The following is a 21856-nucleotide window of genomic DNA, read 5'->3' on the forward strand; positions in this document are numbered from 1 at the left end:
ACTCCTCTACCCTGCCCACTTGGCCCCTGCAGGGCTGCTACCATTCCCACACCCAACTCCAGCCCAACTCCGAGTCCAGCGCTGCTATGATACCATCACCGCTATCACAGCCCTATGCTCCTTCCTTTATTTATCTGTTATTGTTTGTTTTGACCCTCAGTCATTGCCGGCCACTGTGCAGCCAACCCCACTCCTTATTCATGTTTGCTTCCGGACCCTTCGGCCTTCAGCCCAGGTCCGCTCCCATTCATTCTTTCCTCCTATATATATCCTGTATACTACATTATAGTACTTTAGCTCTAATATTGATTTGACCACGACCCCTCAAGTCCTGACCCCAACAAGGCAACCCCAGTAAGTCTGAAATGAGGGCCAAGAGACAGCTAGGGGGCACAGCGCTCCTTTAGAGTCGCTGAGGCCAAATGCCCTACCCTCAGGCCTTGTTTGTGGCATCATGGCCATTGCGGCCTATAGCAGCCCACAACGGCGACCTTTGGTGCTGAACCCGGACCAGTGTCTAACAGAATGGTCAACTCCTGTTTAAGGCAGCAGTGTCTGATGGCAACACTGGACTTCTTATTGGATCTACAACTGTGCAGTCTGCTCTGAGAGCCTCCTCTCTTTCTCCTGAACTTTGGCATTGACGTTGTAGGGGTGGTGGTCACAGACACCCCAGAACAGGCGATATATCGGGTCTCACATGCAGGATAAAATGTTAGAAAATCCTACAGTGGAAATTTGGCTAGGAATCAGGTGATGAGGTTATAGTACCAATGGAAGAGGATGTTGAGGCGATTCTGATGCATGTTATGCGAGGAGAATCAGTGAGATATTGACAGAGATATGCAGATTTCAGTTGTGTATTGCGATGCATGTCACATGTTCATTGCACACATGTGGGAAATGGGGTGCACAGATGGTCCCTGGCATCCCTCAGGCTTCATAAAAATGGGGATAAATATCCATTGTTCATGATATGACTGGTCAGGAGGATGTGCCAATTTTGGGACCATGGCGACATGTGGTTGGAAAGTTAGGAAAATGTGCCAGATATTCCCCACCTCAACACTATCTCACTCAATTCTCCATCAAATTGGATGCGGTTTGTTGTGTTGGATAGCTGTAGTTCAGGTGAGTTGGTTGACATGAAGGGAGCGCAGTTGTGTCAAGTGGTTTTGTTGTGGTTATTTCTCTTCATTTCTATTCAATCTGCACTTCTACTTAGTGTCATGTGACTGCTGAGTCGCTCTTTACTGTTCTTACTTGTGTAATAACACTAAAGTCAACTCAGACTGAGGTATCTGCTGAGATACAATAGGTTTGGGCTGGAGATGCAGGTTGGGTTTTCCACGGCCACTTTCTATTGTTTTATAATTTGTTGCTTGTGATATTGTGTTTCCTATTCTATTTACTCTTGCAACATGACCAGATGAGTCATATGGAACATGCTGGAAGCTCGCAGATGTGTTTTCAGGGTTGTTTGTATATAATATTAGCTGGTTACATTTGTAACAGAGATTTCCCCTCCGCTATGTTTAGATCTGGTCACAAAGTGAAGTGTGCTGGAGGCGTGGTCAAGTGCAGTAGTCTTGAGGGAGGCAAGGAAGCCTCACAGTGTCCTCAGGGAGATCCACACCGAGTTATAGGATGCCAAGTCCCAGTTGAGTTTTGAGTTTGGTCTTGATTCTGTCCAAGGAAGCCGCTTGCTGGCCCCCCCTTTTTTGTTTCTCATCCTGCTGGGTGGGAGTAGGTGTGGTGCAAAGTAGTTGAGGTGGTGGTGATCGTAGTGGTAGGTTGGTGCACTGCTGTGCCACACATCCATTCCCTATCCGGTCCCCGACCCCCTTGTGCTCTGCTACCCCGCTTGCAACGTCTCTGCCACATTGGGAGAACTAGGCCGAAGGAACTATTTTCTGGATCTTATGTGAAGGACTTGGACATTGGAACCCCTCTCTCTACCTCTCCTCTCCCTGACATCTGTGAGCATTGCCTAGCTGGCAAACAACATCGCCTTCCTTTCCCTGATGCTGCCTCAAATCGGAGATCCAAACCTCTTGAACTTGTACACTCAGACCTTCATGGTCCTATCTCAGCTCAAACTCCCCAGCAGCACAGGTACTGGATCAGCTTTGTGGATGACTACTCTCGCTACAGAGTCATCTATTTGCTCCAGAACAAGTCACAGGCCTTTGCTGCTTTCAAGGAGTTCAAGGCTCTTGCAGAAAATCAAACTGGTTTTCAGGTCAAGGCACTTAGGGATGACAAAGGGGGGGAATATATGAGTAGGGAGATGGACCAATTCTTGAAGGAACATGGGATTATGAGGGAACATACCACCAGAGGGACCCCACAGCAGAATGGAGTGGCAGAAAGGACTAATCGAATATTGGATGAAGGGATTACTTCCATTCTGCATGAGTCTCAACTTCCTGGTTCTTTCTGGGGGGATGCATTGGGTTCCTTCCTCCATGTCTTAAATCATTCTCCCACTTCTTCCCTCAAGGACATGACTCCCTATGAAGCCTGGTTTGGTTCCAAACCATCTCTCTCCCACCTTAGAGTTTTTGGTTGCCAGGCCTATGTCCATGTCCAGAAGGATAAGAGGAAGAGTTTTGAGCCAAAAACACATAGAGGTATTTTCATTGGGTATCCAGCAGACTTCAAGGGTTGGAAGGTTTATGACTTGTCAACTGGCAAGACTGTGATCTCAAGAGATGTGGTTTTTGATGAGCAAACCCTGCCTGGTATTGGACCTGGTAACCTTAAAGACACTTATCACCCCTTACACTTGAAGCCAGTGCCAGAGTCAGGGGGAGATCACTCATCCAGAAATTTCTTTACTCCTCTGTCTGACTCTATATCTGACATTTTGACTTCTGACACTGTCTCCAACCCTCCACCTGTCCATCACCCTCCTTCTCCTCAACCACCACCATCCATTTCTCCTTCTCCTGCACCACCCTCTCCTCACCCTTCACCCTCTCCATCACCTGGCCCTTCTACCCTTCGTCGTACAACTCGCTCCAATGCTGGGAAGCCACCTGGTGAGTGGTGGAAAGTCAATCCTACCCCATCACCTCCTCCTAGCAAGTGGGATGCAAGGGAGCCAACTCCAGATGTCCAATCTGACTCAGACCATGATGGCTCTGATGAAGATGACTCTGAGTCTGACATGGCTGCCTCTGCCCTGCTGAGCAAGTCCCTCTCTAAGGCTCTTTCACAGGAGGAGATGGTTGAATTTGCATTCTCCACTTCAACTGTTGAGCCTAAGTCTATGAAGGAGGCCAAGAAACGTGATGACTGGCCATTGTGGCAGGACACCCAAATGCTGTCTCATGACACATGGGAGTTGGTGCCACTTCCAAAGGGGAGGAAATCTGTTGGTTCCAAGTGGGTTTTTAAGATTAAGGAGAACTCAGATGGGACTATAGAAAGGTACAAGGCTAGGATTGTTGCTCAAGGTTTTTCCCAGAAACCCCACCTTGACTACACAGAAACTTTTGCCCCAGTTGCCAAATTTGCTTCTCTTCGCTCTCTCCTTGCCATTTCAGCCATTGAAGACTTGGAACTTCATCATATGGATGTCTCCTCTGCCTTCTTGAATGGTGATCTGGATGAGGATATCTATATGACTCAGCCTGAAGGGTTTGTGGAGCCTGGGAAGGAGCACTTGGTATGTCACTTGAAGAAGTCACTCTATGGCCTGAAGCAAAGTCCAAGGCAATGGTATCAAAAACTCCATGAGACTTTTCTGGATCTTGGTTCAAGAGGTGCCCAAGTGATAATTCTATCTGGGTGTGGGGTAAGGACAAGGTGAAAGTGATCATTCCAGTCTATGTGGATGACATTACCCTTGCCTGCAATGACTTGGCAGTTCTCAACAAAGTCAAGTTGGAACTCCAGACAAAGTTTGAGATGAGGGATCTGGGGGAGCTTAGTTATATCTTGGGATTGGAAGTTCACAGGAATCGTTCCCAACACAAGATTTGGCTCTCTCAACACAAACACACTTCTGACATTCTCAATCGTTTTAATCACCAACATTCCAGACCCCTTCTCACTCCCCTTGATCCTTCCATCACACTCTCCAAGGTTGACAATATGTCTAAGGAAGAAAAGGATTACATGTTGGGAGTGCCATACTTGAGTGCTGTAGGTAGCCTCATGTATTTGGCTATTGGGACCAGGCCTGATATTGCCTATGCAGTGGGGTTACTAAGTCGCTTCAACTCCTGCCCAGGCAGAATTCATTGGGAGGCCATTCAGAGAGTGTTTAGGTATCTCAAAGGCACTTTGGATTATTGCCTTGAGTTTGGGCCATCTCATTCTGGGGGAGTCTCACTTTCAGTTTTCTCTGACTCTGACTATGCTGGTGACACTGAAAAGGCTTGTTCCACTTCTGGATATGCCACCTTTATTGGTTCTTCATGTGTTAACTGGTCTAGCAGACGTCAAGATGTTGTGGCCAAATCCACCACTGAAGCAGAGCTCTATGCTGCCAACTCTGGAGCCTCAGATGGAACTTGGATGACATACCTTCTTGAGGAACTTGGATATCCCCAAAACACCCCATTCCCACTTCAAATGGACAATGAGTCCACCATCAAAGTTGCCAAGAATCCAGAACACCATGGGAGGATGAAACACATCAACACCAAGTATTACTGGATCAGGGATCAGGTGGATTTGGGAAAGTTGAAGATCCAATGGGTTGCTTCAAAGGAGAATTGTGCAGACATCCTGACTAAGGCTCTTCCCAGAGACCTCCATCAACATCAATGTTCCTTGTTAGGACTTAGAAGATTAGAGTTTGATTGAGGGGGAGTGTTGTAGTTTGAGTTGTCTCTTTTCATTCCAATCTTCACTCTATATATAGTCATGTGACTTTGGAGTCGACTTTATCCTTTCTACTTATTGTATCAAGGCTAAAGTCTACTCTAGACTGCCCCAGGGCTGCTCACCTGAGTTACTACATTTTGGAGAGTTTGGCCCCACGAGCTTAGTCGGCATAGAGAGCTGCTAGCCCTCTTGCAGCGTCCCATGCCAAGGACTTGGGCAGAATGGAAACAAGAAGCCACCCTCCTCGACAACCAGTGGCGGCACTTCCAGGTGACACAACCCTGCCTCCCCCTGTCTAAACCACCCCTTCCCCCCGTGAGACCGCCACTGACAACCCCCACAGCCACGGCCCCGCGCCCCCCAGCTCTGCCCCCTCAGCCAATGGACCTCGACCATTCGAGGGCTGACCTGGGCTATGCCACAACTGCAATGCACTGGGGCACTTTGCACGAGACTGCCCCCTCCCAAAAGTTCGCTGAATACGCCGCATGCACCTGGAGGACCTTCAAGCACTCGCAGAAGGGCTGAGAAGCCAGCTGATGGAGACACCCGAAAGAGACAAAGGGGGAGAGGAAGCAGACCCCCCAGAGGATTTTCGGGAAGGCGACCGGTGAGGGATGCATCCCAGCCACCTATGAGCAACAGCACCCAGTGCAAATACCGAGATACGCGCGAGTCCGTGCCGTTGTCCAAATTCCACCAGGTAATTGCTAAGAAACAGAGGAAAACCGCATCCTCAACCAAGAAAGGCACGAAACCTGCTGGCCCACCCCTTGAGGTGGCTGTCTCCCCACCTGCCATCTATGTGCTCACCAAACAGTCCCCCTGCTCCCTCAACATGAAAGTAAAAGTGACTGCATTACCATCCCTCACCGCAGTCACCATGTCAGCGCTGTTAGACTCCAGCATGACTGGGAACTTCATAAGCCCAGACTTCATCCAGCAGCACAGGCTCGAGACAACCCCGCTCCCCCAGCCCATCCCAGTGCGCAATGTAGATGGAACGCCAAATGAGAATGGGGCCATCACTGAAGAGCTGGAAGCCCTGTTGACGTTTGGCCAACACACAGAGTGGGCCCGCTTTGCCATGGAAAACCTAGGGCAATCATCAGGCACTCGTGGCTGCTACACCATAACCCAGAGGTCGACTGGGCACAGCAGAAGGTCATCATGTCCTGTTGCCCCTCCTTCTGCCGGTTGCTGCAAGCAACTGCTGAGCAGACCCCCGAAGTGGAGCCTGGGGATGGGATCTACACTGCCATAATCCTGCCAGAGTGGGGGCACGACCTAAGGGCGATGACCATGCCGTCCCAACGCCTAGCGGAGGAAGCCCAAGACGCAGAGGTGAAACCGCTGACGCTGGAAGAGCTGGTGCCCAAGCACTACAGAGACTTCCGGGATGTATTCTCGAAGGAAGCCTTCAATGTGCTGCCCCCCCAGAAGCCTTGGGACCACGCTATCGATCTAACCCCAGATGCCAAGCTCCCTAGAGGCAAAACCTTTCCCCTATCCCGACTGGAACAGAAAGAGCTGGATGAGTTCCTACATGAAAACCTGCGGAACGGGTGCACATGCCCATCGAAGTCACCGATGGGCACCCCCGTATTCTTCGTCAAGAAGAAGGATGGGTCCCTGTGCCTGGTCCAGGACTACCGAAAGCTCAATGAAATAACGGTCAAGAACTCATACCCCTCCCACTCATTTCTGACATCCTCGCGCGCCTTCGAAACACAAAGTATGTCTCGGCGCTAGATCTGCACTGGGGGTTCAACAATGTATGGATCAAAGATGGCAACTAGTGGAAAGCGGCATTTGCGACCAACTGGGGCCTGTTCAAACCCATGGTGATGTTCTTCAGGCTATGCAACTCCCCAGTGACCTTCCAGACCATGATGAACGACATCCTCTGGGACTTCATCGACTGGGAGGTTGTTATCTGCTACATGGATGACATCCTGATCTTCATGTCCACCCTAGAGGAACATCGGAAGGTTGTGCGGGAAGTGCTGGAAACACTGTGAAGGAGGAAGCTCTTCCTCAAACTGGAAAATGTTGTAGTTTGAGGTGTCTCTTTTTGTTTCAATCTTCACTCTACATATAGTCATGTGACTTTGAGGTTGACTTTATCCTTTCTACTTATTGTATCAAGGCTAAAGTCTATCTCAGACTGCCCCAGGGGTGCTAACCTGAGTTACTACAGAAAAGTGCAAGTTTGAGGAGCGCTGCATCAAATACCTTGGACTTGTCATCTCCAAGGGTAGCGTTGCCATGGTGTTGTAGTTAGTTCTCTTCATTTTCTATTCAATCTGTGCTCCATATAGTGTCATGTGACTGCCAAGTCGCTCTTTACTGTTCTTACTACTGTAATAACACTAAACTGCTACTCAGACTGAGGTATCCTGCTGAGATACAATAGTGCATCCTCATTTGTACTTCTCCCCTCTGACACTTGGGATCACCCATGGAGCCATCTGCGATAACCTGTTGTAGTTTGAGTTGTCTCTTTTGTTTCAATCTTCACTCTATAGATAGTCATGTGACTTTGGAGTCGACTTTATCCTTTCTACTTATTGTATCTAGGCTAAAGTCTACTCCAGGCAAGTCTTCCTGTATATTATCCTTTCTACTTATTGTATCTAGGCTAAAGTCTACTCCAGACTGCCCCAGGGGTGCTCACCTGAGTTACTACATAACCTGGCTCCACCTGGGCTGACGTGGCACCCCCCCACGTGACCCGTTCCCGCCTGTATATAAACCGAGCCATATTGTAATCTGAAAAAGGTGGCCACACCAGGATTCGAACCAGGGACCATCCAACATATATTTGGAGGTGATAACCACTACACCATGCGGCCACAACTGGTTCTCTAAGAGCCTGTAAGTCTTATCAACTACTAAGGTCTATTGACTACAACAAGCCGAAGCAGAACCAAAGAAGCAGCCTTCTTCTCATTACTGCTTCAGGCAAGTATCTTACTCCAGCTTAGTTTAGTCTAGTTTAGCCTTTCATCCTAATGACAATCATTACTGCTTCAGCCTAAGAAGCCAGACAGGGACATTGTAGGCAGGATAATTGCCCACGCACAGACTCGGCTCGGATACCCGATTCTACGATTAGGAAACGACTTTCATTCACGCGACGACTCAGTACAAATTTGGTATCTAAAAATAGTCCTAATTCGTACGATTCTGACGATACCAAGAACGGGACGTCCCAATCGGTGGAGATTTGACGGAGTTCTGTGTTGGAGAAGTTAGGCACAGCAGGTCACGAGCATGTGTGGGCGTGGGAATTTCAAGTGGCAACCCAGAATTCCAGCCTCACTCGTTCCCACAGCGTCTAATAAATTGGTAAAAATGCCTATTGGCTGCGTGAGAGTTATCTCTGGCTTCATTTCCAATTTTGGCTCTTAATTCCGTAAATCCGTTGAGAAATCGCTTATTTTCTTTTATTTTCATATTTTGCCATCATTTCAGTTATTGATCAAAATTCTTTTATTGATACTATTACCCTTTTTTTATTATTTCGCCTAATAAGGTATGCAGGTGCCATATGGTACCAATATTTCCCATCAATTATTTCTAAAAATAATTATTTCTTATAATCCTGTACATACCAGATTTTTGAAAGGAAGTTCTCCCCTCCCCCAATTTCTCTAAGGTGCTAGGACGCGCTAGAGTTGGAGTGAGTGTGTGGAATCCAACAGTAGGAATAAGGGCAACTGTCTAGCCCACAACGAGTGGGTAGTAGATTAGTTGAGCCCGGACCTTGCGGAATCCTGGAGAACCCACCACGGAGTTAAGGATCGAGAGTGTAGCGAAGTCTAGAGAGAAAGTGAAGTTTTGGAGAGTTTGGCCCCACGAGCCTAGTCGGCATAGAGAGCCGCTAGCCCTCTTGCAACGTGAGCCCAAGTGAGGGCCGCTCGCTATACATTCCTGTCACTCTGCCACCGCCCAGGCCGCTACCCCCACCTCTCCTGCACCATCCCTGACAGTCGACTCTGATCATGCATCCCATTAGAAATCAATCACCAGTTGCAGATTCCGACTTTGGAGATGCCACGGAACAGCCCATAGATCCAGTTCACCTCTTTGGACTCGTTTCTGAGGTCCCCGACTTCGTCAACCCTCCTCCTGCTGATCCTCCCATCCCTACTGTCCCAACCACTGACGATGCCGAACCCATCCCCAACGTAACTATCACACAGCTAGCCCAGGCCATCGCCAGTTTGGCTCGTCACACTGGACGTCCACCTCCTCCACCATCTTCCGCTCTCCAGACCAAGGTCTGTGAGCCCAAACAGTTCGATGGAAAAGATCCCCATGAACTCCGAGTATTTCTGGTCCAATGCGAATTGAACTTTCAGGACCGCCCCCTTGCTTTTGCTAGTGACCATGCCAAGGTCATCTTCACACAGTCCTACCTCAAGGGGATGGCCCTTGATTGGTTCAAGCCGGACCTACTCTTCAATCAGAATGCTCTACTTCGTCCTTGTTGGATGAATAACTACCAGGAGTTCATCAACGAGCTTCAAACCAACTTCGGTCCTCATGATCCTGTGGGCAACACCAAAGTCCAACTAATGACCCTGGATATGAAGGACGGGCACCACATTAATAAGTACGTCATCGAGTTCAATCGACATGCTTCTCAACTTCATGGTTACGAAGAAGCCGTGCTCTGTCATTTTTTCTATAATGGATTGCTGGAACGTATCAAAGATGACATTGCCAGGGTAGGTAAACCTTCTACTCTTTCGGAACTTTGGACCTTGTCACAGACTTTCGATGCATGCTATTGGGAGCGTAAATCCGAAGTGACATGCCACACGAAACCCTCCTCCAATGTCTTTGACAAGACCACTACCGCTTCTCACTCCGACCCCATTCCTTCCTCCTCCTCGTTCAACTCCACTTCTGGTAGCAAGCTTCTGAAGGACAACAAGAAGTCCAAGGTCAGCTCTGCTAAGCCAGATCTTTTGTCAAAACTCGGAGACAATGGCAAGCTCACGCCACAAGAGCGTAAGCATCATCTCGATGAGAAACTTTGCATGTTCTGTGGTCAGTCTGGCCATATGGTCAAGGACTGTCCCAAGTCTTCTTCTTGTGCATCTAAGGCCCACATGGCCCAGACCGAGGAGCAAGGATCTGCTTCCGCAGAGGCAAAAAATTAGTCCACACCCCCGTGGACTCCGCACGGACTGGGGGTTGCAATTCTTCCCTCCATGCACTCAAAGAAGTGTGCTTAAACGTGTCTTCCATCTCTGACTTGTCCTCCCTCCACATCCCCATTTCTTTTTCTCTTTCTAATGGTCTATTTTCTCCTCTTAATGTTGACCCTCCGGTTGATGTTCTACCCATTGTAGATAGTGTTGCTGATGTACCACTTTCTCCTCCTCCTCCTCCTCCTCCTACTTCTGTAGATCGTTCCACCTCTCTCCGCTTCTCTTCTCTCTCTTCTCCCATTCCTTCTTCTCTGTCCGATGTAAGAACAAAAAATAAACTCTTCCACACCTATGAGAACGTTCCCGCACTCATAGATCTGGGTCTTCAGACTGCTTCATTGACAACCCATTCGTGAAGAAGCTGGCCCTGAAGACATATCAGATTAAACCTCTACAACTATGCCTTTTTGATGGTAGCACTAACTCAATCATAACCTGTGCTGTAGGCGGGATAATCGCCCACGTGCAGCACTGGCTCAGATACCCGTTTCCATGATTAGAAAACCCTTTTTATTCATGCGACGACTCGGTACGGAATTGGTATCTAAAAATAGTGCTAATTCGTACGATTCTGACGATACCAAGAACGTCCCAATCGGTGGAGATTTGACGGAGTTCCATGTTGGAGAAGTTAGGCACAGCAGGTCACGGGCATGTGTGGGCATGGGAATCTCAAGTGGCAACCCAGAATTCCAGCCTCACTCATTCCCACGGTGTCTAATAAATTGGTAAAAATGTTTATCGGCTGTGTGAGAGTTATCTCCGGCTACATTTCCAATTTCGGCTCATAATTCCGTAAATCCGTTGAGATATCGCTTATTTCTTTTATTTTCATATTCACCATCAATTATTTCTAAAAATAATTATTTCTTATAATCCTGTACATACCGGATTTTTGAAAAGAAGTTCTCCCCTCCCCCAATTTTCTCTAAGGTGCTAGGACACGCTAGAGTGGGTGTGAGTGTGTGGAATTCCAACAGTAGGAATAAGGGCAACAATCTAGCCTGCAACGAGTGGGTAGTGGATTTGTTGAGCCCGGACCTTGCGGAAATCCTGGAGAACTCACCACGCGGAGTTAAGGATCGAGAGTCGAGCAAAGTCTAGAGAGAAAGTGAAGTTTTAGGAGAGTTTGGCCCCACAAGCTTAGTCGGCATAGAGAGCCGCTAGCCCTCTTGCAGCGCCGTTGATATTCCCCTCCGCTTCGCTTCTGGAAACATCACCCCCACGACTTTCTTTGTCACATCGCTGGATGGATCTTGTTCCCTAGTCCTAGGACACAACTGGCTTACCTGCTACAATCCATTAGGGCCGTTCACAGTTAGTTAAATTGGGCCCAAACTAATTCTAAATTGCATCCAGATTGGCCCGAGTTTTGCCTCACATGGGACATGAGTTCAGAGTGAGTTCAGGTTGAGTTTAGAACATCAGGTCAGGCGTTCACAGTCACACTGCTTCTAAACTGTGTCTAAAGTTGCTCGGACCCGATTTCCATAAGTCCGTCACTCATCACCTTGCACTGTATTATGTAATAACTCCACAGTTCTGATGCCTGTTGTGTCTGACCGCCAGCGTCTCATACATGCTGCCACCCAGCATGCCCTCCGACTACGTGCCCATTACTATCATCAATGCCGACATCTCAGATCCAGCAATTTTTCGAATTCTAGTGATGACTCTTATGACCCTAGCGACGGACACAGTGCCAGTGTAGACTCCTTATCCAGCAGCAGCAGCAGTGACAGCAGCAGCAGCGACAGCAGCAGCAACAACAGCTCCTGTTGCCTATCTGTTGCATCTTCTAATGCGGAATGTGACCAAGCGCTGCAAACTCTCCGCCGCTCATATTTCCAGTCTTTGTTCCGTGTTCGACACTTCCTTTCCACTCTCCTTTCCATCCGTGTCCTATTCCCACATGATGTCTCAAAATGCAGCCAGCTAGGGCTTGTTCTTAGGTGTTATAAAGAGGATGACCATGTGCACTTTCGTCGAAACCTCCGCATCTCACCTCGTACATTCAACATTCTCCTCACTCTTATTCGAGATCACCCCTGCTTTTATAACAACTCTCAAAATAACCAATGGCCTATTGCACAGCAGCTTGCCATTGCCCTATTTCGGTTTGGTCATTTCGGCAGTGCTGCATCTGTTGATGCGATTGCACAGTGGGCAGGTTGTAGTGCTGGGACTGTTGTGAAGGCCACACGTCACGTCGTTATCGCCTTTTTACCGCTTCACAACCAGGCCATTCGATGGCCAAATGTAGACGAAAAGCGAGAAGCATCAGATTGGGTAAGCCTGGAGGCCAGGTTTTTGCATGGTTGATGGCACACTGATTCCTCTTGCATCGAAACCTGGGCACTTTGGGGAGCAATTCTTTGATCGTAAGTCCAACTATTCTCTTAGTCTTTCGGTGCATGCAATTCTTAGTGTGAATTACTGGTGCTGATGGATTTTCTAGCTTGTGACACTGCCAAACCTTCGGATCATTGACTATGTGCTTGGCCCTCCTGGCAGCATGCATGACTCAACAGCATTCAAGGAATCTCGCACTTTCAAGGATTCCAGCCAGCTCTTCCATGAAGGTGAGTGGTTGTGGGCCGATTCAGCATATGCACTGTTGCCGTGGTGCATGGTACCTTATAAGCGCCCACAGTCACTCATACCATATAACCACCAATTCAACTACCACCTGTCAACGGTGTGTTACATATCTAATATGGATTTATAAATTACCTAATGCTCATGCAAACCAGGTACGCATCAGGTCTGAGCATGCTGTAGGGTACCTTAAAGGTCGGTTTCAGTCACTGCGTGGACTCCGTCAACAAATTAATTCAGAGCGTGACTACGTACTTGCACTTGCATGGGTCCGCACCTGCTTGATTATCCACTCATTTGCGGCACGTGTGGAGGATCATGAGTATGAGAGTGATTTTTGGGAATGGGTTGATGAGGGTAGGATTGATGAAGATGAGAGGGAGGAGGACGGACCTGTTGAAGGTTTTGTATGGGGTGGGGTAGGACCACCTCTGCCAGGGGAGACAGAAGCGCAACAGAAGTGCCATCATGTACAAGAAGCACTATTTGATGCTCTGTACTAGAACTCGAAACCCCATTGGCAAAAAGTATATAAACGTGGTGGACTTAGTGCCTCAATAAAAATGCTGCAATCATGCTTGGTGTTGCTGCGCTTGAACCTGCGCTAATTGGACTTGAAGTTTGAGGGACTCAATTTCATGTTTTCGGCACATCTTCTCTTTCTTGGGTTCGGGTCGTGCCATTTGCTGCACATGGTGGTATTGTGCCTCTTGCTGAGCTTGAGCCTGGTCAATCCGTGTGGCTTCATGGAAGTCAGTCATAAAATCCTTTCGGGCCTTTGGGCCTGGAGTGCGCGATGTTTGCCGGGCTGGGTCACCCTTTGATTTTGCCACAATAGATGTGGGGGTCCGTGCCAATGTACAAGAAGAGGTTTGGGATGGCGTGCTAGGATCTTCCAAATCCAGCCCTGGCTTGATATCAGGGAGCTGTGGGTCCGCATGGGGAAGTGGTAGATCCATGCGGAAAAGTGGTGGTTCCATGTCAAGAAGTGCTGGATCAATGTGAGGAAGTGGGCCGGGTTGGAACAAGATCGGAGATTCAAGAGGTGGAGATGACCTGGAAAGTGAGGGTGGATGGGAAGTAGTTCCCCGGACCTAATTAAACTTGCCATTAGTTGAAAAAAAGGGGGATTAAAGCACACAAACTCACTGAATCAAGACCATTCTCATCTTCCTCATCCAGAACCTGCTTGTCAAGCTCAGCAGGACTGGAGACAGCTTGCTCCAAGTCGCCAACCATCTTTTCAACACCGCTTACTGAGTTTGACACCATCTGAAATGCATACTTGGGATGCTCGGACCACCAACCATTCAGTGTGTCCCACCAAGGGAAAAATGATCGAATTGATTCTTGAATCCAAAACATCAGTAGTAGTATGGAAATAATCGGAAAACACTTCACCTAACTGGTTATGGTAAGACTCAGAATCCCCCGCATCACCAAGGTTTTCGTCTTTCAAGCCTTCACCAGTACTCCTCAGCATCTTGCGACATGCAGTATATGTCTTTTGTAAACTATAGTTGAGGAACCATCAGATGGCCCGAAGCAGGCACCGTGAGATGACTTACTAGGTAATCCGACCCATAACAGATGTTGCATAACGTTCAGGCTCCATTCGGTACACTGCACACTCACCCTCACCCTCGACATCAAAAACTGCCTTGGCTATTTCACGATAATACTCAACCTTAGGCTTGCTACCAACAACCTAGGTAACGGTGAACAATAAGCTGTCCATGAAATGTCGGAATACTCACTTTTTTACGAGACTGCTTCTTTGCATCCTTTACTGAGTCACTGAACATCTTCAGTCAAACATCCAAGTTATTTGAGAGGTAATCAATCAAGCGGTAAGTCCAGTGTTCATTGGAATCCCATTGAATTTTCGGAGGCCTTGATTCTGACTTAGCCTCGGCCTTGACAATGGTCAGTGTGGCATCAGCCTCACCATCCCTGGGCATGCGTGGATGGTATTGTATCTCAGCAGGATACCTCAGTCTGAGTAGCACTTTAGTGTTATTACAGTAGTAAGAACAGTATATACAAGAGGGGACTTGCCTGAGTAGCACTTTAGTGTTATTACAGTAGTAAGAACAGTAAAGAGCGACTTGGCAGTCACATGACACTATATGGAGCACAGATTGAATAGAAAATGAAGAGAAATAACTACAACAGATGGCGGCCAGGCCATGGCTGAGATGGAGTAACACCCTCTGCAAGGTTCTTTCATTTTGGTGGCATCAACAGTCCGATGCAGTAGTATGTGATGGGAATGCGGACGGCGAGGGCAGGTGACCTGAGCTGAGAAACTGTACAGTACTTGACTTCTCATGGTTCACGGACTTACTCGGGAGTAAAGCCGAGTCTAGAGGCAGTTGAGGTGAGTGACTTTACATGAATTGGGGCTCTTGAGCCCCAAGTTGAAAAAGATCTAAAGTCACGCTTTAGATCCAGTTTGCCTGAACTTTTGTTCACTTCAGAAATTTCACTTTAGGTTCACTTTAGACGAATTTACTCAACCATGAACCACCCTATTGATTGACTGGGTCTCAAGCAGTATTATGTTCCAAACTTCTGAACCTACCAAGACAGTTACTCTGAGCTCTCCCCTGTCGTCTCCGGCACCACTGCCATCATCCGACATCCAACCATCTGATGTTCTGCTAGCACCTCAGCCCCAGGCTCCCATTCCTCCGATACCATCTATTGAGTTCGTCAGCCATTCCGCATTCGTGAAGGCTTGTCAACTTGAAGGATCAGTATCCTTCAGCCTAACCATCCCTTCCAAGGACAGCCACTTGAGGGCTGCCTCATCCCACACCAATTCCGTTGACCTTTCAGCCATTCCAAAGGAGTACCATGAGTTCGCAGATGTGTTCAGCAAGAGCAAAGCCTCGATGCTAGCACCGCACCGTGAGCACGACCTGAAGATTGACCTTGAGGAAGGCACTTCACCACCCTTGGGAACTATGTATTCCCTCTCTACTTCGGAACTCAAGGCTCTCCAGGCATTCTTAGATGAACACCTAGCCTCCGGGTTCATTCGTCCCGCTACTTCCACTCATGCAGCACCAGTCCTCTTCATCCACAAAAAGGACGGATCCCTCCATCTTTGCGTTGACTTCCAAGGGCTGAACAAGATCACCAAGAAAGATCGCTACCCACTTCCCCACATCTCAGACCTCCTTGATGCACCTAGCTGTGCCACTGTCTATACCCAACTCGACCTCCAGCATGCTTACCACCTGGTTCGCATTGTGGCAGGCGACAAGTGGAACACTTCCTTCTGCACGTGCTATGGTTCCTATGAGTGGCTCGTCATGCCATTCAGTCTCACAAATGCACCTGTGGCCTTCCAGCAATTCGTCAACACGATCTTTGCCGACCTCTTGGACGTTTCTGTGGTAGTCTAGCTAGATGACATCCTTACCTACTCAGAAGACATGGCTTCACACCAGGAGCATGTCCGAGAAGTTCTTAGGAGACTCCGCAAACATGGCCTATATGCCAATCCGAAGAAATGCGAATTTCATATGGACACTATGGAATATCTTGGATACTGCCTTTCTCCCTCCAGACTCACCATGTCCATCGAGAAGGTTAAAGCCATCCAAGATTGACCCGAGCCCCGTAAAGTCAAGGATGTCCAGTCCTTCCTTGGCTTCGCTAACTTCTATCGGTGTTTCATCCACCAATACTCTGACATTGTGGTCCCCTTGATGTGCCTCATGTGTAAAGGAGCCCCTTGGTTATTCTCTGATGACTGTCGTTCTGCTTTCAACACCCTGAAAGAAGCCTTCACTTCCACTCCCATCCTGACACATTGGACACCCGACACCCCCCTCATTGTAGAAACTGATGCCTCCGATTACATGATCTCCAGAATCCTGTCCATCCGTTGTGGTGACAGAGAGATTCACCCCATCGCTTTCCGCCCTAGAACACTCTCGGTGCCGGAGCTCAATTACGACACCCATGATAAGGAACTGCTTGCCATTCACGATGCATTCTGATTGTGGCGCCACTACCTTGAAGGTTCAGGAACCCCAATCGACGTCGTCACCGACCACAAAAACCTTGAGTATTTCTCTACCACCAAACTCTTGACCCAGCAGCAAGCCCACTGGTCAGAGTTCCTCTCCCAGTTCCACATGACTGTCCGATTCCATCCCGGAAGACTCGGAGTAAAACCAGATGCGTTGACTAGACGCTGGGACGTCTATCCCAAAGAAGGGGATATGGACTACGCTCGCATCAATCCACAGAACTTCCAACTGGTCTTCACTTTGGAGCAGCTCACTGCATCCTTACAAGCCACATTCCTAGCTGCCACAGTAATCTGGGCAGCTGTACTCGTCGACACAGAGGCTCTCCATCGAGACATTCTAGCCTCCCTCTCCTCTGATACCACAATCTCTTCTCATCTCGCTTCCCCCAACCTCCCCAATTCCCACTGGTCCATTGATGCTGAAGGCCTGTTAAGGCTGGACAACCACATCTACGTTCCGGATTTCAATGATCTTCGTCTCCGCATTTTGCGAGACAAACACAACCACCAGCTCTCCGGACACTTCGGTCAAAACTGGACCCTGGACCTAGTCTGTCATGATTATACCTGGCCAGGCATCCATAACTTCGTCAAGAGCTACGTGTCCTCCTGTACTTCTTGTGCCTGTGCCAAAGTTCCCCGTCACAAGCCTTACAGCTTACTCAAACAACTCCCTATCCCTGAACGTCCTTGGAACTCCATCTCCATGGATTTCATCGAACAGCTACCCTCCTCTTCCAGATTCACTTCCATCTTGGTCATCGTGGACCACCTGTCCAAGCAGTGCATTTTCATTCCTACCCACAATACCATCACCTCTCTGGAACTGGCCAAGCTATTCCTCCTCCATGTGTTCTCCAAGCATGGAGTTCCTTCCCACATCACCTCCAACAGGGGTCTGGAGTTTGTTTCTCATTTTTTCCATTCACTTGGTAAAGCCCTTGATATCTGCCTCCACTTCACCTCCGGATATCATCCGGAAGGAGATGGACAGACCAAACAGATGAACCAGATGCTCGAGCAGTACCTGCACATCTATAGTAACTATCAGCAGGATAATTGGTCCAAACTCCTACCTCTCATGGAGTTCACATACAACAATGCTCCAAATGCCACCACAGGCATCTCTCCATTCTTTGCCAACAATCGCTACCATCCGAACATCACTGTTCACCCGGAGTGAGACCTAACATCAGTATGCGCCCAAGAGTACTCAGTAGATCTCAACTCCCTCCACCACTTCCTTCGCAAGGAAATGCACCACACTCAGATCCGTTACCAGGGCCTGGCAGACTCCTGTCGGAGTCCTGCCCCAGCTTTTGAGGTAGGAACTTTGGTCTATGTAAAGGCCAAGTATTTCCATTCCACCCGACCTTCCAAGAAGCTCTCCAAGAAAAACCTTGGCCCATTCAAGATCATTGCCCGCATTGGAATCCACTCCCTCACTCTCCACCTGCCAGAAAACATGCGAGCCATTCACCTGGTATTCCATGTCTCACAGATCGAACCCTCCGTCCCAAACATCATTCCGAACTGCCACCAGCCACCTCCGCCTCCAATAGAAATTGAAGGCAAAATGGAGTTCAAGATCGAAGAGATACTCGACTCCAAGATTGACCGATGTAGATGCAACAAGTTGCTCTACCTGGTCAAGTGGCTAGGCTATGAAGGGACCGATGAGGAGACACAATGGCTCCTTGCCAGTGAACTCGATCATGCCTCCAACCTCGTTGAAGCCTTCCACTCTCGGTACCCAGACAAGCCTGGTCCTGAAGCTCCTTAGGAACCTCGACTCCTCTCCCATCTCTCCTTTCCCTCCAACTCCTCATTTTCATTTTCATTTTCATTTTTTCTCTCTTCTGTAAGTACAGCTCCCCTCACCTTACTAATTCTGGGCCTTCAAGGGTTCAGGCCTAAGAAGGGGATACTGTCATATCCATCCATGGCCATCACCCTCAACCACCTCCGCTCCTCTGCCACTAACCTCGGAGCCCCTGGTTTCCGCAATCACCTCCGACCCCCCCCCCCCCGATGGTCACCACCTCTCCAATTCAATATATTACCTATGCCTCCCTAAGTACAGAGCCCCAAAGCTCTCCAGACAGCTCCAACATCCGCTAGCGCATTCCCGCCTCCACTGGGCAATTCACTTGCTTGCCCTGCAAGTCTACCTTCAGGCCTATCCCTCCTTTCCACTTGTGGGTCATAACCCATCATTCCATTAAACCCGCAACCCGGCTCGTCAGTAATATTCAGTCGGCTAACATCTATCCCCATTAGCTCCACCCCACCCTTGCTGTAACTATATATACTTAACTTGTACACAGGTTACACTCCAGTGATAAAATCGACTAGAGTTGATCCCCCTTTTTAGTTCTCATTGCCAGTAAGTAAATTAGGGCATGGACATGTAACTTGGCACAGTGCTCCTGGTCTGAGTTGCTGAGGCCGAAGCCCTCCACCATGGAGACAACTCCTTCATCTCACTCCAGTCTCTAACAGCAACGGCCCTACTCCCAAGAATGACATTGCGACCCTCACTGCATCCCCATCCAAACAGGCTCTCTGTAAGTCACAGTTGCAACACATCTCAATAAAATGCTGAAAGGCGGCCCCTCTCACAGAAACGTCGTTTGCGGCCAAAATCTTTCTCACTTCTTAGTTTCTGATCTGTCTGAGGCCCCCCTTCTACTCGTCCTACCTTCCTGTCTCAAAGAAACACCACACCTGACTAAGCTCTATGTACATACTGTCAAAAAGCGTGTTTGATTTAATACCACAATGTTTCTGCTGCCATGGCTGTGCAGGTTTCTGCAATGTGAAGCACACACTCTAGTCTATAAGGACAGGAAGAAATGGATTACCCAGGATCCATTTCTTTAACAATAGAACCAGGTATGTTGTAAAGTTCAAAGTTTCATAAATCAGATATGCTACATAGAGTTAACCATTTGGTTCAGGAATGAGAAACTGTAGACTTTTGACTAGTCCAAAATTCATCAAATTTTGACTTGTGGTGTCACTGTAGTTATCAGAGTCAAGCAAAAACTGTGAACACTCTTCAAGGTGTGGAGAGCTGCCAGTGGGCCACCATGGGATTGTCTGAGCCTCCTACTACATCCAAGCCAAAAATCAAGGGATGTTTTATTTGCTGTGAGGTCTCATTCTCAAATATCTGGATACAATGCTCAGAATACATTGAGGACATATGGGATTGCACATACCGTCGTTGCTGAGTGATCTGAGAAGTCATCCAGATCATAAGCTACCTTCGTCATCGGCTGGCTGAGAATTTCGGCCATTGTAGATACCGAGGCAAGGTAATGATGCCGGTGTGAATTCAACTCCCACAACGAGGATTGTAAAGCATGGGTCAGAAGTGGGGATTCCTGCACTGAGTTGTATGGATCTGGACACAATCGATGGTGAATCAGCGATCGAATATCAGGTGCGGAGATTCCTAACCGTCTCCGAAGTTATGCACAGGGTTATGAATCATCACCATGAGAACCGGGTGCCTCTTCAAAACATTGTATGCAAACGGAATAATGAGAACCAACGCAGCTGGCGACGCTCGCAATGATAGCCGTGAGAGACGTTTCACAAAGGATGCAAGCAAAACTGCCGGTAGGTGACTATCGGGATTATTCAGAGATTAACAGGGGTCTATCCCGCATGATGCTCACGACGAAGAAAGAAACGCCTCGACAAGACGAAAGAACCTCGAGCGATGTTTGGAGTGAAGTAATTCCTGATCAATGAATCCGTACAGCCGCCGATAGAAATCCGGGTAATCGCTGTGGCCGTAGAAATCAATCTGACGGACATTTGTGAATGGTATGCTGTGCAACCTACATATTATGGCGAACAATGAGTTGATAGAGGGTATTCAATGCAAGGAGCCCAGTTGCACCACCTAAGCAATGTTATCACATTCATGACTCATCCAGCAAGTAAGGAACGCTGACCCTGATCGACACAGGAAGCAATCCAATCCATGAACCTCAAAGGTTGATCCACGTGAGGAATTGCCACTGCATGCAAAATTGAGAGTGCTCGTGTCGAAAGAGCTGAAGACATTGGTAGCTGTGGCAACAGAAAAAGCCAACAAGCAGAAAATACTGCCCTGTGAGAGGCTAGAGACTCGATGGAGTCACGAACAGAGGTCTTGAGGTGACGAGAGACTCGTTTCTCATGTTGTCCCTCCTCAAGAGTTTCAAAAAACAGTCCCCAATCCTCGTCAGGATCCTCTTGGGTGCCATTATAAGTTTCTGGATTAGCATGTTTTGTGTTCGGGAACATGCAAAAGCGTCCCAGTTCATCGGCAGTGGTTGGTAAAGCGTCTATTTTTTCTAAGAGGGCCAAGAGGTTCCAAGACATAATCATTTTGACGGGTCCCGAAGTTTCACTCTTGAACATAAGCCTAAAATGGGCACTTAGCATCATTTGCGGAAGTCAGATTACAACTTACATTGATTTCTTGAAGAAAACCCATCGAACATCGTCAAATGCATTGAGCCAATCATGAACAAACACCTCTTTGACATCATTATCGACTAAATGAGAGGGAGTTGAGTTCTTTTGGTGATGTGCTCTTATGGATGCTGGACACAGTAAGAGAGCTTTGGTAACTCTAGTCACAATGCGTAATTGAGAGGGCACAGAATGTGCCATAGAGTCACGTTCGGAAAAGCATTTAACCAAGGAGAGTAAGATATTGAGCGAATCGACCTGACAATTTACCGTCAGCATTTCCAGGGCAACAGTATACACGACAAACCCGAAGTCGCGCTTCTTCATCCTTCAACAGACCGCAAAGAAGCTGAATGTAGTCGTCCATGCGTTCATGGAGCCATAAACGAACCGCCCTAGCCTCCACTTTAGCAGAATGGCCATGGTGCTCGCTGATGAGCTGGTAGAACAGACGGTACAGAGCCCAGATAGACTTGTGCGCAACTGCGGAAGTGTTGGCGTCAATAGCAATCCTGACTAGAGATGAAAGGGAGTTGAGTGAGCTGCCCTGTTCAATGGAAGTTTTAAGGCTGTCTTCCAGAGCTTGAACATTTTCGACGCTTGGAGTGCACATGTCAGGTCCGTAATTTTTCTGTCACGTGTGCCGAGGATTTTCTGAATCCCCAACCCCCAC

The 21856-nt window shown here is 48.2% G+C and overlaps 1 protein-coding gene and 1 non-coding gene across 2 annotated transcripts; both read right to left on the reverse strand.

The window, feature by feature from the left end:
- Nucleotides 1-7621: 7621 nt before the first annotated feature.
- On the reverse strand, nucleotides 7622-7694 carry EI90DRAFT_t348. Its single transcript has one exon. It is a non-coding gene; the product is annotated as a tRNA-OTHER (tRNA).
- Nucleotides 7695-13480: 5786 nt separating this feature from the next.
- Nucleotides 13481-14517, reverse strand: EI90DRAFT_1427028 (uncharacterized protein). Its single transcript, XM_039051793.1, has 6 exons — nucleotides 14420-14517; nucleotides 14231-14370; nucleotides 14064-14176; nucleotides 13899-14011; nucleotides 13812-13847; nucleotides 13481-13765 (listed from the first exon to the last, which is right to left on the reverse strand). The coding sequence occupies exons 1-6, from the start codon at nucleotides 14465-14467 to the stop codon at nucleotides 13757-13759; spliced, it is 459 nt and encodes a 152-aa protein (XP_038907516.1). The 5' UTR covers nucleotides 14468-14517; the 3' UTR covers nucleotides 13481-13756.
- Between the last annotated feature and the right edge of the window lie 7339 nt (nucleotides 14518-21856).

This window comes from Cantharellus anzutake (genome assembly GCF_015039405.1).
Source record: "Cantharellus anzutake strain C23 chromosome Unknown EI90scaffold_314, whole genome shotgun sequence".
Lineage (NCBI taxonomy): Eukaryota > Fungi > Basidiomycota > Agaricomycetes > Cantharellales > Hydnaceae > Cantharellus > Cantharellus anzutake.

Bases quoted from the DNA above. Each gene is read 5' to 3' on its own strand.
- EI90DRAFT_1427028 (XM_039051793.1), bottom strand. From the start codon at position 14,467: ATGTTCAGTGACTCAGTAAAGGATGCAAAGAAGCAGTCTCGTAAAAAA. The intron at 14,177-14,230 runs GTAAGTCATCTC...CCTCAACTATAG, and splicing joins GTTATGGGTCGGATTACCTA to TTTACAAAAGACATATACTG. The intron at 13,848-13,898 runs GTTGGCGACTTG...CTTGACAAGCAG, and splicing joins TAAGCGGTGTTGAAAAGATG to GTTCTGGATGAGGAAGATGA.